Below are 14,721 nucleotides of genomic sequence, written 5' to 3' on the forward strand. Positions count from 1 at the left end.
CCACCATCCACTTCATGGGAGAAAGATGAGGCAGTCTGCTTCTGTAAAGATTTGTAGCCTTGGAAATCCTACAGGCAGTTCTACTCTGTCCTATAGGGTCTCTCTGAGTTAGAATTGACTGGATGGAGGTGGCAGTGAAGTAAGGTGACTCTGGGATATAGCTTTGACCCTATGCAGCAGGAGGCACCTGGGTCCCCAGAGGTGGGTGTGAGTGCTAGCATGTCACTCCGGGGTGCCCACTTCCTCTTCTGTGACATGGCATCCATAGTACCTTCTGGGTAGGGCAGCCCTCCAGGTAGGGCAGCCCCAAGGTGTAAATGGGAAGCCACCCGGAATAGCATCATGGAACCTCGGTTTGTGCCTTCCCATCTCCCATGCTAATCTCATCCAAAGGTTCTCTCTGTTGTTGGAGTAGGGATGGTTTCCTGGGCCTGTGCTACTGCCTCAGCCGACTGGGAGCCCAGCAGGGGTAGCACGTAAACACCCACTGCTCCAGACAAGCCCAGTACTTGTTTCTGACTTTTTCTTGGAATGAAGTGAAGCCATGGGGAGTAGGTCATCACTTCTGCCTCTGGCCTCTGCTTCCAACCAGACTTGGGCTAGACTCTCCAAAGGCTGGCCCATGAACACTGGACCTGGGGCGAGCAGCTTTCAGGGCTGAGTAGGGGGGCAGGAGAACCACACGGGGGCTCTAGTCTCTGCTTCCGGCCTTCCTGGACAATGCCAGTCCTGGCCCAGGCTCATACTGCTCTCCACCCCCGCAGACCAGACCCCTAACTGGATCTGCCAGAGTTCTGGTGAACCCAGTTATCTTGATCTTGTTGTGTGTCCAGTAACATTTCAGAGCAGATGATCCTGCAGGGCTGTTCCTTTGTACGTGGGGCCCCCAGGATGCTGCCTGATGGCTCGGACCTCGATCTCCCCCACACCCAGAGCCCGTGTGCCCAGCCTCTGGTCTTCACAAGTCCTCACAGGTTCCTCCTGTTGTTCCCCAGAGTGATCTTTCTAAAATACTCCCCTGGTTCTGCCTCTGCCCATGTTGGAAACCTTCACTCATCTGCCAGGTGATATCACGCCATCTCTCGAGGTTAACCCACTAACCCACTGCCTTCCAGTCTATTCCAACTCACAGCACCCCTAGAGGGCAGAGTAGAACTGGACAAGGGTTTCCAAGGCTGCCAATCTTTACAGAAGCAGATGGCTTCATCTTTGTCCTGTGGAACCACTGGTGGATTCGAACTGTCAACCTTTTGGTTAGCAACCCAAGGTTTTAACCACCTCGCCATGAGAGCACCTCCTCTGGAGGTCAGCATGGCCGAGCTGCAGTGGGGGTGGGAGGTGCTTTCCTGAGAGCTCCTTAGTATCGTGAGTAAAACAAAAGCAGGGAGTTTGGGCCTCAGTGTGCCCCCCTTCCGCACCTGGCCATGCTGGGAGGCTAGCAGTCCTTACTGTTCAAAGAGCTCATGCTCGAATCTCACCTGGCCCTTCCGGCCGCTCTTTGAGTTCACTTAGGAAACAGGGATGTGGGGAGGCTGGGAGCCTCCCCTCTGTGCCAGTCTCCGCCAGCCTTCCTAGATGGTGACCTGACCTCCTCTCTCCCCAGGGATCCTCGGTGAGTTTTGTCATGGTGATTTAAGGAACCTTGCCCAGAAGTCCCCAGCTTGCAGTTCCCATCACCGGGAAGGCACGGACTCCAAAATGATCATAAAGGAATACCGGATCCCTCTGCCGATGACTGTGGAGGAGTACCGCATCGCCCAGCTGTACATGATCCAGGTGGGTCCCCCACCAAATGTGTCAGTCGCACCCGGGGCCTGGCTTCCAAGCCTGGTGCAGGTACACAGCTCCATGGATAGTCACGGCATTGGAGGGTCCCCCAGGGGTGGTGGTGCAGGCATGGCACGCCCACTTCTACCGCTTCCTTAGGTTAGTGCTTCTGTTGCGACGATTCTGATGTCCTTCATCGTGATGGCTGGATGAAGGGCATGAGGAATGATGTGTGTAGTATCGCATGGTGCACTCCCGGCTCCCAGGTCCCGCCTTCCCCACTACCCTGCGCTGCTGGCGGTTGGCCCTGTCACACTTTGCTCATTGGCAGAGTCCCATTTGTGGTTGGTGACAGGTTCAGAGCATCCCCAGTCTGAGATGATGGCTGGTGAGCTGAGGAGGTAGGACCAGCATAGTGGTGGCCAACACGTGACCACGCTTCCTCTTGGGATCCTGGCTGGGCCTTTGCTGTGTGGAGGCTCCTTCCAGCAGCTCCCTTTTGAGGCGGGGAGCTCAGATTAGGGCTCCGTCCTTCCAGAGTACGTCAACGCCTCTGGTACCTGCTCCCCCATGGGCTGCCTCTGTCCGACCTCTCTCGGTGCCCCTCATTGGACATCCCGCCCAGCTGTCAGTGCAGGGGAGGAGTCCAGCTGGCAGGCCCCCATCTCTCATCCCCATGTTTGCCTGGCAGCTTCCCACCCTTCAACCTGGTCACTTGGTGACAACCTCTGGCAGAGCCCTGGTGGCCCAGCCCCCTATGGGCAGCCCTCGAAGAAGCTTCTGGGGGTTCAACCAGGCTCCTCGGCCTATGAGGCCTGGCTGGGAAGGGAACAGGAGGGGCTTCAGCCTCTCCATGGGCTGTTTGCTCTGAGTGGCTTCAGAAGTGCCATTCAGCTCCCTCTTGAACCACTTACCCCTTAATTATTCCTCAAGAGCGGGAGAGAGAGGCTGCAAGCGCCGGCCCTGAGCTCTTGGAACACCACACAGCTTCCAGGAGCAGGCTGCTTTGCAGGGCCGCTGTGTGTGTTGCGTTGTCTGCCCCCCCAGCCAGTGGCTCCCAGAGCTCTGAGGATAGGACAGCCGAGCTTTGCAGGAACATTTCATCCCTGGATGCTGGGTTCCCGAATCCCAGCCCTTTCCACCCTCTTGCTCCGTGCCTCCAGTGGCAGCAGGCTTGTAGGAAGCCACAGCCTTCTTGAGACTCTGGACCAATTATCTTCCTTGGGTCCTTAGCACCCCTGCCCACCAGCCTGGCCCTGCCAAGTATCAAGGATAGCACCCCGCCCTGGTCTTACAATGGGAGCGCCATGGCTCTGCTGTCCCTTCAACAAGGCCCCCGTGGAGGTGAGGCCCTGGCCGCCAGGCCTCACTTCTTCCGACCTGCAAGCAGTGCTGTCTGGTTTGGGGCCCTGGGCCTCTTCGGCTGGTTGTTGGTTCTGACACAGAAGCCCAGGGCATCACAGTGCACGCTCCCACATTCTCTCTGCCTCCCAGCCCTGGCCCGCGGGCCCTGCCTTCCCAGGGCTTTGCCTGACTCCAGTGAATCCCAGGGATCGTGTCTGTTCACTCCCCTCTCTTAGCAGTCTCTGCTGAGTGGTGGTCTGTGAGTCTGCCCCTGCAGGACAGTGGCTGTGTGTGTGTGTGTGTGTGTCAGGCCCTGCCTGCTATTGTCTTTGGTGGGTGTGGGCCTGCTCTCCACCCCTCCTTCACACACAGCAGCACAGGCCCTGAGGGGGCCTGGTGGGTCTCTCTTGATGCCAGCGCAGCCCCTTCTCTTGAGACCAGGTCCCCAGGATCCCTGGGAGGCTGGGAGGTCACACTGAGCCTGGCTTCAAGTGTAGCTCTGACTTTCACTAGTGGAGGGACAGTGACCCAGTGATTGGGCCTCTCTGAGCTTTAGCTTCTTTATCTGTCACATAAGCCAGGCGCCTCATAGTACATCTGCCCAGAAGGGCTCTTATAGGCCAGTGCCCTATTTTACAGATGAGGAAACCAAGGTTGGCAAAGCTGGGATCACAACTCTGACCGCCTGGCTCCCAGCCAGGGTCCAGGTGACCTCCACGGCCCTGGAGAGCACTGGGCTCCTGGGAGTGCCTGCAGAGAGGTACCCTGCCTCAGAGGTGGGAAGTGCAAGTGAGGGGGAGGGCACCGTGTCTGGGAGCCCAGGGAGCTGCGAGCCAGGGAGCAGACAGAGCTTCAAGGAGTTGCCACCCTGGTGGAGGCTCAGAGGGACCGCTGACTTTTCCCCTTAGCCATCCCCCTGAGCCTTCTCCCAGCAGCTCTTGAGGAGCCCCCTCACCAGGGCAGAGCAGCAGGGGAGGCCCTCACCTGGCCTTTCCTGGCCCTGAGACACCCACACACCCCCATCAGCCTGTGCCAAAGCCCTGATGCTCCCAGAGGGACCTTCTCTGCTTCAGCCCCTCCAGTGCTTACCGGCTCCCTCCTCTGCCTGCCCACAGGCCTGAGTGCCTGGCTCCTGCTGTTGGGGTGGGGGGTGTCATTTCTAGTCTCCATCTTGGCGGTGGTCTCAGAGGGCACGCGTGTCACAAGTCATCACATTTAGTGTGTCATAGGTCAGTTATGAATAGCTGTGTGCTTTGGGAACAAAACACCCACACAGGGGTGGCTTTACAGGACAGAAAGCTACTTGCTCTCAGTTCAGGAGGTGAGAAGACAGGCAGTGGGGGAGGTCCTGCAAGTTTATGTGAATGATCAGAATGCCCAGGTGTATAGTAGCCCAGGCATGTGTCCCGCTACCTCCCTGTGTGTGTCTCTGTCTCTGTCCTGCTGCTCATAGTCAGAGGTGACTAGGTTTAGGGCCCACCCTACCCTGGCCTGGCCTCATTAACATAACAAAAGACACCCCCCCTTTCCAAATGAGGTCAGTTTCACAGATGCAGGGATGAGGCCTGGAGTCCTCTGGAGACATGTGGCCATATTTTGGGGGCACATAACCGAACCCATAACCGAAAAAGTCGAATTCACCAGTTCCTCTGGGCCCTCCTTTGTGCCGAGGGCTGGGAGAGAGTTGATTGACAAATGCTTGATATCCACTCAGAGCCCCCAGCGGAACTCACATGGTTTGCAGCCCTTGTAGCAAGTGCAGAACTGGGCATGCTCAGCCCACATTCTGAGCTGGGCTTTAGGAGGCTAAGCCTGCAGAGGAAAGTGCATCTCCCACCTCTGCTGAGGACCAGCTGTACCTGGAGCTGGGCCATGGCCTCCTGTCTGCACTGGCCGCCAACTCTGTGAGGTTACTCTCAGGATTGTGGGAGCCCGGGCAGGAGTGCCCAGCCTGCTGCCTGTCCAACACACCATCTCCGGTCTGGGAAGGACTGAAGATCAGGAGTGGGGCTGGGAGTGGGCCAGGACCCTGGACAGCACTAGGGAAGAGCACTGTGCCCTCCCTCTATCTCTGCCAACTGCATGGTTGTCAAGGACCTGCTTGTCCCTCTGCCCTAACCCCCCCTGGAGACTCCTATTTTTGTTGAACTGGCCACCTTGGGTCTGTGCCTTTGCCACTCCAGCCCCGTGGCACGGTGGCCTCTCCTGGGAAGCCCTAGGTGCCAGGCAGAGAGAGGGCCACCCTCCAGCCTATTTAGGCAGCACTGCCGCTGGCTCTGTGGGGGGTGGGCCACTCCCCTGTCAGGAAGAGCTGGCTCCTCTGTGGTATGACAGGTCACCACAAGGCTACCCAAGGCCCTTCCCACGTGGGGTGTTGTCCCCCTTTGGGGGGCCGATGGCCTTTTGTATTGCCAGCTCCACAATGAGAAGATGCACCCAGCATTGGAAGGGAGTAGTGATGTTTAGTCATTCAGGTTGCTCCCTGGCCTCTGCATGGAGACACTCAGAGGACATGTTGGGTGCCAGTGGCTGCTGCCTGCTGTGACCCTCAGGTCCGTCAATAGCCTACCACATCCGTCTCCTGTGAGTGACCACGGCTGTCACCACCTCTGGTGGTTTCAGTGGCTGGTTGCCAGGAGCCCAGACACATGGCTTGAAGTTAACCCTCACTATGACCTTCAGATGACCACTGTCCTGGGGAGGTTTGTCCTCCCCTTACAGATGGGAACTCGAGGCTCCGCAATGTCAAGGAACTTGCTCACAGGTGCACAGCAGACCCCACGAGGCAGGCTCTATCCTGACACATGGACTTGTCCTCACTGATGTCCCATAGCTGTAGTGGAAAGCTTTGCAATCCATTTTGGCTTTTGCCTTCTATGAAGTCACAGCTGTTGCTATTGGAACAGAGTTGCTCCTCACCACCCCCCCAATCTGACTCTAAAGCCCGGGCTTTCCCCACTATACAGCTCTGTCAATGCACCTGAAGTCACCTGTGGGCAAAAGATATGGGTTGGCATGGTAAGGCTACCCACAGAGTCATTCTCATGTTGTGGAAAGTGCTGTTTAAGGAAGGCCTGGCTTGGAGCAGAAGAAGCTGGGTAGGAGGTGATGAGAACCCACTGGTAGGTGAGAGACGAGGACTCACCTGTTGGGCAGGTCAGTGCTCCCATTTGCCAGACAGACAGGATCACTCACAGGAGGTGGTCAGGGGCACTGCCCAGCTGGGATGGATGGAGGACTCACAGAGAGGTCTGCCTGCTTCTACCCAGGCCTCCTGTACAGCCAGGTTGAGAAGACCCCTGTCTCTGTCCCCTCCAGCGCTCCCTGTCCTTTCTCTGCCCTTGGCTCCCTGACCAGCCAGCATCCTACCTTAGTCTCAGAGACCCCTGACCTGCACATTGTCCTCATGTTTGTTTGTTTGATTAATTTTATTGTGCTTTGGGTGTAAATTTACTGAGCAAAATTTGTTTTACATTCAACAGTTCACATACATTTGATTTCATGCCCCAACTGCCATCCCTGACCATAGCAAATTCTCCTCCCCTCCCCTTCCATCCCTGTGACCACCTTCTCCCTGTGCCCTTCTTAACTATGCACTCCTGTTTGTCCAGCTTTCCCTCTATGTGAATGCTGGCCCTCTGGTGCCCCGTGGCCAATGGCTCTAAGGGGTATATCTCCCTTGATCTCATATTTGTTTTGAAGGCTCATCTGCTCTGGGCCAGGGAGGCGTGACACATCTCATACCCCAGGGAGGCGTGATACATCTCATACCCCAGTGAGGTGTGACACATCTCATACCCCAGGGAGGCAGCAGGCAGATATGGGGGCATTGGCAGCAGGGCTATGGTGTTGGGAGTGCCTCTGTGTGCACACATCAGTGGGTGTGTAGGGAAGAGCATAGGTATTCAGGAGTGTGTTTGCATGCACACATGTGAGTATGTGTGTGTGTTTGAAGGTGTGCACATGCGTGTGTGCATGGGTATGTGAACATGTGGGGTATGTGTGGATGTGTGTTTCTTTGTGTGCACATGGGTATGTACACAAGAGTGTGGGTGTGTTGTGTGTGCGCGCATGTGAGTGTGTGCATATGGGCGTGGGTGTGTGCCTGTGGGTGTGCGTTTATGGGGGTGGGTTTTCGTGCACGTGCTGTTCAACAAGCTGACCGAAGATGGCCTTGGTGATGCTGTCACATCACCATGGGAACATGCTGAGCTTGAAGTCGCCAGCACCTTGGACACAGTTTCCTGCATGAACAGAACCCTGAGCTTTTGGAGACTGGGAAAGGTGGTCAGCAGAGCCACTGAGAGGTGACCGAGGCACTGTATTTCAGAGCCAGCCACCCAGGCTGTCTCCCGCTCCCCACACTGGCTGTCTCTTGCATCTGAGTAAGCATGAGAGGCAAGACGTGGTTTCGTTTGCTTTGTTTGACAGCAACTTTCCTGAGATGTCAGTCACATGCCATGAAGTCCCCCATTTAAAGTGCACAGTGCAGCTACCTTGGTCCTGGGTGCTCAGAGCTGTGTGGGTGTCATCACAACCAGTTTAGAAGGTCACCCCAGAAGAAGTCACTTCAGAGAGAAGTCCTGGGGGAAGGGGGAGGCAGTTGGCGGTACTGGAGCCTGGAGAGCTTTGGGCTCCCATACAAGGCCTTGGGCCCTTGGAGCCTGAGCCTGGACAGGGTCTGAGAAGTACCCAGAAGAGCGGCCACATGGGCCAAAGCCCTTTACCTCCCCCACTGCCTTCTGTGAGCCCCTTCCTGTATGCAGAGAACATGGCCCCTGGAGTCCTCTGGAGACACGTGGCCTTTTGTCTCCACAGAAGAAGAGCCGAAACGAGACGTTTGGCGAAGGTAGTGGCGTGGAGATCCTGGAGAATCGGCCGTACTCAGATGGCCCCGGTGGCTCCGGGCAGTACACACACAAGGTGTACCACGTGGGTATGCACATCCCCAGCTGGTTCCGCTCCATCCTGCCCAAGGCGGCCCTGCGGGTGGTGGAGGAGTCCTGGAACGCCTACCCCTACACCCGGACCAGGTGAGCTGACCCTGAGCAGGGGTGAAAGCCCCCTGATGCCCCCAGGCCTAAACCAGTGGTCCTGGGCTGGGACCCCCAGGCACACCCCTATACCTGAACCAGGTTAGCCACCTGGCTCCCAGGCTGGGACCGCCAGGCACACCCCTATACCTGAACCAGGTTAGCCACCTGGCTCCCAGGCTGGGACCGCCAGGCACACCCCTATACCTGAACCAGGTTAGCCACCTGGCTCCCAGGCTGGGACCGCCAGGCACACCCCTACACCCAAACCAGCCCTGCAACCTACGGCTCTGCCCACTCTGGACGAGGGCCTGCAGCTACATGTCCACTGAGCTCTTCCTCTCCTGACAGCACCTTCCTCCCACAAGTTAGTCTCCACCTGGGAGAAAAGCCCTGTCCTGCTGCCAGAGTTGGCTTTGGGTGGCAGGGGCATATCACACTGAGGACTGGGGGTAGATTCAGCCCTACTGCTTGTGGGCATGTGTGTGTTCCGTGTTCTGGCTTACACATGGGATATGAACATGTGAGCCTTCTAGAAGCAGCTTGGGGACACCAGCTTACTGCACCCTCTCCCCCAAGCCCACCCTCCCAACCTGCCGTTGGCTGTTCCTGGGACAAGGTGAAGGCCCAGGAGGTGGGATGGGGACAAGTGAGTCTTGGGTCCCACTCCTTCCCTTCCCAGCAGGCCCTGCTCCCCATGAGGGCCCCCGCCCAGCCCCGGCCAGCTGTCTCGTGGCCCCTCTGAGCACAGCTCTCAGTGGCTCCTGGGATGCCCCCCTTCCTGCACAGGTTCACATGCCCTTTCGTGGAGAAATTCTCCATCGACATCGAAACCTTCTATAAAACCGATGCTGGAGAAAACTGCAACGTGTTCAGCCTCTCTCCTGTGGAAAGGAACCAGCTGACAATTGGTGAGCATCCCCCGCAACGTTCTGGGCGTGCGTCCCCTGCGAAGTTCTAGGCAAGCGTCTGTGATGATGCGGGCAAGTGTCCCTGCAACGTTCTGGACAGGTGTCCAGCCTTCGCAGCCCAGAGCCCCCTCTGCCCTTTGACCCAGCTGCACACCAGGAGGAAACAGGATGAGCAACCGTACCCCATTTTCCTGACATGCAAACTGAGGCTCCATACCTTTCCCGGGCCTGCACGGAGGTGTGAGTAGTCACGGTCTACTGTGTGCCTGGCTCCCACCTCAGCTGACAGGCATGAATGAGGGCAGCAGGTGATCAGGGACTGTGGCAAACGACGAGGCCATCCCGTGCCCTTGATGGCAACGGCCTCCACTCCACCCTCTTCCTGCTAATTCTGCCATGTGTCTCTTTTCCAAGAGAAGGCAGAAACCAGGGTTCTCGCGTGAAGTGTCCCAGTGTTCACAATGCAGGTTCAAGCGATTGTGTGCCAGCCAAACAGAGCACACGCGTGGCCCGGGTTGAGCTCAACAGCTGCCAGTGTGCACCCTCTGGCCCCCAGGACCCAGGGTCCCAGGGAAAGAAGGTGTCGTGCAGGTGTCTCAGCAGAGGCACTCCTGCTCCTAGGGAGGCGACCCAGCCCCAGGATTTGGCTCCTGGGGTAACTGTCGTCACAGAGGACCACAAATCCGGTGGCTTATGGCAGCAGAAATGTGTTATCGCATAGTCTGGAGGGGTTGAGGGGTGAAGAGACATGGGGGAGCCCACTGGACAAGAAGGTGGCAGTCAAGGTCTGGGCAGACATGGCCACTCTCCTCATCTCCCTGCAGACTTCATTGACATCGTCAAGGACCCCGTCCCCCCCAGTGAGTATAAGACAGAGGAGGACCCCAAGCTGTTCCATTCCTCCAAGACCCAGCGGGGGCCACTTTCTGACAACTGGATCGAGGAGCACAAGCAGTACGCCTTCCCGCTCATGTGCGCCTACAAGCTCTGCAAGGTGGAGTTCCGCTACTGGGGCATGCAGTCCAAGATCGAGAGGTTCATCCACGACACGGGTGAGCTGCTGCCCCGGCCTGGCCCTGTGCTGCGCCTTCATCCTGCTCCCTGTGCGGAGCATCTGACCGTTCAACACGGTCGTGGAGCACCTCCGTGATGAGCAGTATGTGTGTCTGGCCATGAGCCCCCGGCCCCACCTTCAGAGACTCACGGCCTGCTTCTCAAATGGGTACATATACACACCTGTCTGGCAGCCCCTGGGTGGCGCCGTGGTTAAGAGCTTGACTCCTAGCTGAAAGGCTGGCAGTTTGAAACCACCCAGAGGCAACAGGAAGAAAATCCTGGCTGTCTGCTTCCAAGGGTCTCAGCAGTGCAAACCTATGGGGCAGTTGTACTCTGCACACACGCGGGTGCAAGGAGGTGGAATTGATGGGAAGGTAACAACGCCCCTCCCACCAGTGGGACACGCCCCCAGTACAGCCTCCCTGCCCACTCACACCAGGGCTGTGTTTTCTCCTCCTGGGGATTCTGGAACCCAGCCCTGCCCCCAAGCCTGCCTCCCTCACTGGGCTGGAAGCTCCAGGGACAAGGAAGCTTGGCCACAAATGTGTCCTTCACACACACTGGGTGGGTCCAGAGGAGGTGCCTGGGAGTGGGGGAACCAAAGATGGCCTGCGGCTCCTGGTGGAGCCTGTGCTGAGGTCCCCTTCCCCCTCCCCTCCCCCACCCTCCAGTCCCTGCCTCATGTTGGTGCCAAGGGGCCTGTCCCCACCCCAGAGGCTCCTGAGCTGGGAGAGGCCCAGCTGGCCCCTGACTAGACAGGCATAGTCTCCCCATTGATGATGGGTTTCCTGCCCATCTTACAAATCCTGATGACCCAGAGTGGGGCATTGTACCCCATTTTACAGAGGGGCTGGGGGAGCCCAAGTCAGAAGCGGAGCCAGGCTCAACCCAGCCTCACTGTCCTGCTGGCCAAGGCAGATGTTCTCAGCATCAGGGACAGGGCCTGCAGGACCTCCAGAGCCCCCTAACAGCCAGACCCACCATTTGCTGCCTGTCCCAAGAGGAAAGTGGGTGTGCAACACAGAGGGCTGGTGCCTCCAGTGGCAGGGCCTGGGAGCTGGAAAGGACCTCAGTGGCAGAGGTGGCCTGGGGCAGCTCAGTGTCAGGGCAGAGGTCAAGCCCACCACCCGCAGGCCTGCTTCCTGGGGGCTCTGTAATGTCAGCCAGCAGGCGTTGGGCTGGTAGTGAAGAGAAGGAAATGTCCCACCCATCAGGAGGGCTGGCACCACCCTGACCCCTTCCTGCTCCATCCCCAAGAAGCTGACCGTGTCAGTGCTAGTGGTTTATCCTGCCTTCTCCTCAAGGCTTTTCTGGGGTCAGGCACCCCTTCCCAGCCCTGTGCACTAACCAAGATCCAGCCCAAGCTCTGAAGATCCCCCGAGCCCTTTAACTGAAGCCCAGTCCCAACTTTGCCACACAGTGGCTCTGTGGTTTCGGGAAGCCTCTTATGTCTATGAGCCTCACTTTCCTTATCTGTAAAATGGGTATAGCAATGCCTGTCCTGCAAGGAGATAAGACAAGACGGTGGTATTCAGAACCAAGATGGCACACAGCACCTAGTGGGTGCTGGGTGACAGCTGTTACTATGTGTATTGTCATAGGGTCGTCAGTGAACCTGAGTCACCCGAGCCAGGCGGCCTCTCTCAGGCAGCTTTGGAGAGGCTGACTTTGGAGGTGGGCACCGTTCTTAACCAGCCTGTCACTGTCCAGCTGGTTCTGACTCTTGACACTCCATGTGTGTCAGCAGAACTGTGCTGTGCAGGGCTTTTGGTGGCTGATATTTTGGAAGCAGATCACCAGGCCTTTCTACTGTGTTACTTCTGAGTGAACTCGAAACCCCAGCCTTTCAGTGAGCAGCTCAGTGTATTAACAGCACCACCCAGGGACTCTGGGCTCAGGTCTTAGCTGTCCCCATTACTGCCTGGCCCCAGATGTAGTGCTGTTCGAGGTACTACATCTAAACCTGACACTGTCAAGTGGATTCTGACTCTAGTGACAGTTTAGGACAAAATAGAACTGCCCCATAGTGTTTCTGAGGCTGTAAATCTCTATGGAAGCAGACTGCCTCATCTTTCTCCCATGAAGCTGCTAGTGAGTTTGAACTGCTGACCTTTGAGTGAGCAGCAAATGTTTTAACTACTGTGCCACCAGGGCTCTGCCAGGCCCCCAGGAAGCATTTCCATGTATGGGTTAGAGTTGGGAAGCGTTGCCCTTCCTGGCAGCCATGTGGGGTCAGCAGACAGGTGCAAGAGAGGAAACTGAGGCTCTGGATGGGCTGTGGGTAGCCTGAGGCCATCCTCAATCCTGCTGAAGGAGGACACTATCTGGAGGTCAGGGGGCAGGGTAAGGAGGAAGGCTCCTACAGTGGCAGAGCAGGCCTGGCAGGGAGATTTAGAAAGGACAGCCTCAGAGCTGGGGAGGGGAGGAGGGGCTGAGCACAGCCGACACTGCAAACAGGAGGGGCGTTGGGAGGGTTCTGAAAGAGGCCTGCTGGGGACTGTGAACTGGCCTGACCGCCCTGCTCAGCCACCGGCCTTCCCCTAGGGAAGCAGAGTGGTGCATGCCCTGAGATGGAGCGATTTCACTCCCGGGTTTGCCCTGGAGAAAGCCGGGCAAGTTCCAGAACGTTCCAAGCAGTCATAATAGCAAATCGAACAAACAAAGAAAATGAGCCAAAGGCCCGCTGGCAGGAGAAGACATAAATGAAATGAGGCGTTTTAAACCAATAAATGCTTTTGTCACAAGCCTGTGAGCTCTGAGGCCACACGTACATGGATAAACCTCCCCACAACAGCAGGTTACGAGAGAACACGCACAGCCTGCCACATACAGAGAAATTCAACAGCATGCAGACAGACCCACCATGTCGCTTACGGGGACATGTGGGTGGGAAACCCATAGAGAAAAACAGTGAACCCCAAATTCAGGTAGACTCTCGTACTGGGAGGGAGGAGGTCATGAGGGGTATGTAGAAGGCTGGGTGATGTCCTCTTTCTTAGCTAAGTGGTATGGATGTGAATTGAAAAAAAAATTATAAACCCGCTTCATGGAAGCATACCTTTACTACCATACCATTCACCTGCTGTGAGAGAACCCTTGGCTAAGCGTGCATCTATTCAGAATGTGTAGCCAGCTCCAACAGCCAGTTCTAGAACATCGTCACCCCACAAGGTCCCTTTGTTCCTGTCTGCAGTCATCCCCACCCACCCCAGCCCAAGGCAACCTCTGATCAGCTTTCTGCCTCTATGGTTCTTTCCAATTATTGTCTGTATACCTTAAACAGTTTGTTTTATATGTACAGTACATCTTACTAAAAGTGTTGGGTTTTTGTTTTAAGTGTAGGGCCAACTTGCTTTTCAATGGGAAGTTAGGAAAAGCGTGCCAACACAGAGACAAGCGACTCTTGGGAAGCCCTGTGCCAGCCTCCCCTGGGACAGGAAACTCCCCCCAAAATTAATGGTGGCTTCTGATAAGACACATCACAGCGAGAGCCCCTTTGCTTTAATTATAGACTCACTGTGTGCTGCATCTGGCTGGGAAGACCTTAGAGATCATGAGGTCCAATTGCCTCATTTTACAGAAGGGGAAATTGAGGCACAATGGGCAGTGTTTGCCCTGGGCCACTCACCCAGGGGTGTTGGAGCCCAGCCCAACCCAGGCTCAGGGGGCCTCCGGGCCAACTCTGGCCTGAGAACTCTCTCTCCGTGTTTCTGTGTCTCTGTGCCCCCCCTTTCTCTCCATCTCTGTATCTCTCCCCATCCGTCTCCCTCCCTCTCTCCCTCCTGTCTCTGTGTCCCTCTCTGTGTCTCCCTCTCCCTCTCCTCCCCCGCCCCTCCCCACTCCCTCCTTTGCCCCTCCTCTTCCCCTGCCCCATCCAGGCCTGCGGAGGGTGATGGTGCGGGCCCACCGGCAGGCCTGGTGCTGGCAGGATGAGTGGTTTGGCCTCAGCATGGAGAACATCCGGGAGCTGGAGAAGGAGGCACAGCTTGTGCTCTCCCGCAAGATGGCCCAGTTCAGCGAGGACGAGGAGGCCACTGAGCTCTCTCAGGACCAAGCTGTCCAGGACCAGGCCTCCGGGGAGCCCGCCGAGCCCAGCGGCAGCAATGGGGAGCCCATGGCCGGGCGCGGCCTGAAGAAGCAGTGGTCCACATCCTCCAGGTCATCGAGGTCATCCAAGCGGGGAGGTGAGCTCGTGCAGCCACCCACACCCGCAGCCCTTCATGCCTTCACAGTGCTGGTAATGAGCCCTGAGGCCAGGTGGGGTTCATGAGGACCCTGAGAGTGTCTAGTGCCCCCTCCCCCCAGGCTGGGGTCTGCTTTGGGTGACGGGCCCTCCCTCAGGCATCATCTTCTATGGCTGGCTGCCCCTCCTGGGTCCCCATGTCAGCCTAGATCATTCCAAACTGAAAGCAGACTCTTGCTTTTCACATCTTTGGGGCTGTGTGGGGAGCCAGAACCTTCTCCTCTCTCCACAGACTGGCCCTCCACTGGCTGAGGCCGTCCAGGCCGTCCTGCAGCCCTGACGAGGCTGGGAGCCAGGCAGTGGGCCAGATGTGGAGAGGGTCTGCAGGGCTTCAGACCCTGGGAAAACCCTGGTGTGCGTGTGTTGG

The 14,721-nt window shown here is 57.2% G+C and overlaps 1 protein-coding gene across 1 annotated transcript in view; it reads left to right on the plus strand.

The window, feature by feature from the left end:
- Nucleotides 1–1,698: 1,698 nt before the first annotated feature.
- PITPNM2 (phosphatidylinositol transfer protein membrane associated 2) overlaps nt 1,699–14,721 on the plus strand; it is a 29,710-nt gene continuing 16,687 nt past the window's right edge. Inside the window, exons 1-5 of the mRNA XM_007938245.2 lie at nt 1,699–1,776; nt 7,930–8,144; nt 8,934–9,055; nt 9,880–10,107; nt 13,990–14,295. Coding sequence (XP_007936436.1) covers nt 1,699–1,776; nt 7,930–8,144; nt 8,934–9,055; nt 9,880–10,107; nt 13,990–14,295 — 949 coding nt within the window. The remainder of the gene's footprint in view (nt 1,777–7,929; nt 8,145–8,933; nt 9,056–9,879; nt 10,108–13,989; nt 14,296–14,721) is intronic.

This window comes from Orycteropus afer, unplaced genomic scaffold (assembly GCF_000298275.1).
Source record: "Orycteropus afer afer isolate SDZICR_OR568_19922 unplaced genomic scaffold, OryAfe1.0 scaffold00048, whole genome shotgun sequence".
NCBI classification, from domain to species: domain Eukaryota; kingdom Metazoa; phylum Chordata; class Mammalia; order Tubulidentata; family Orycteropodidae; genus Orycteropus; species Orycteropus afer.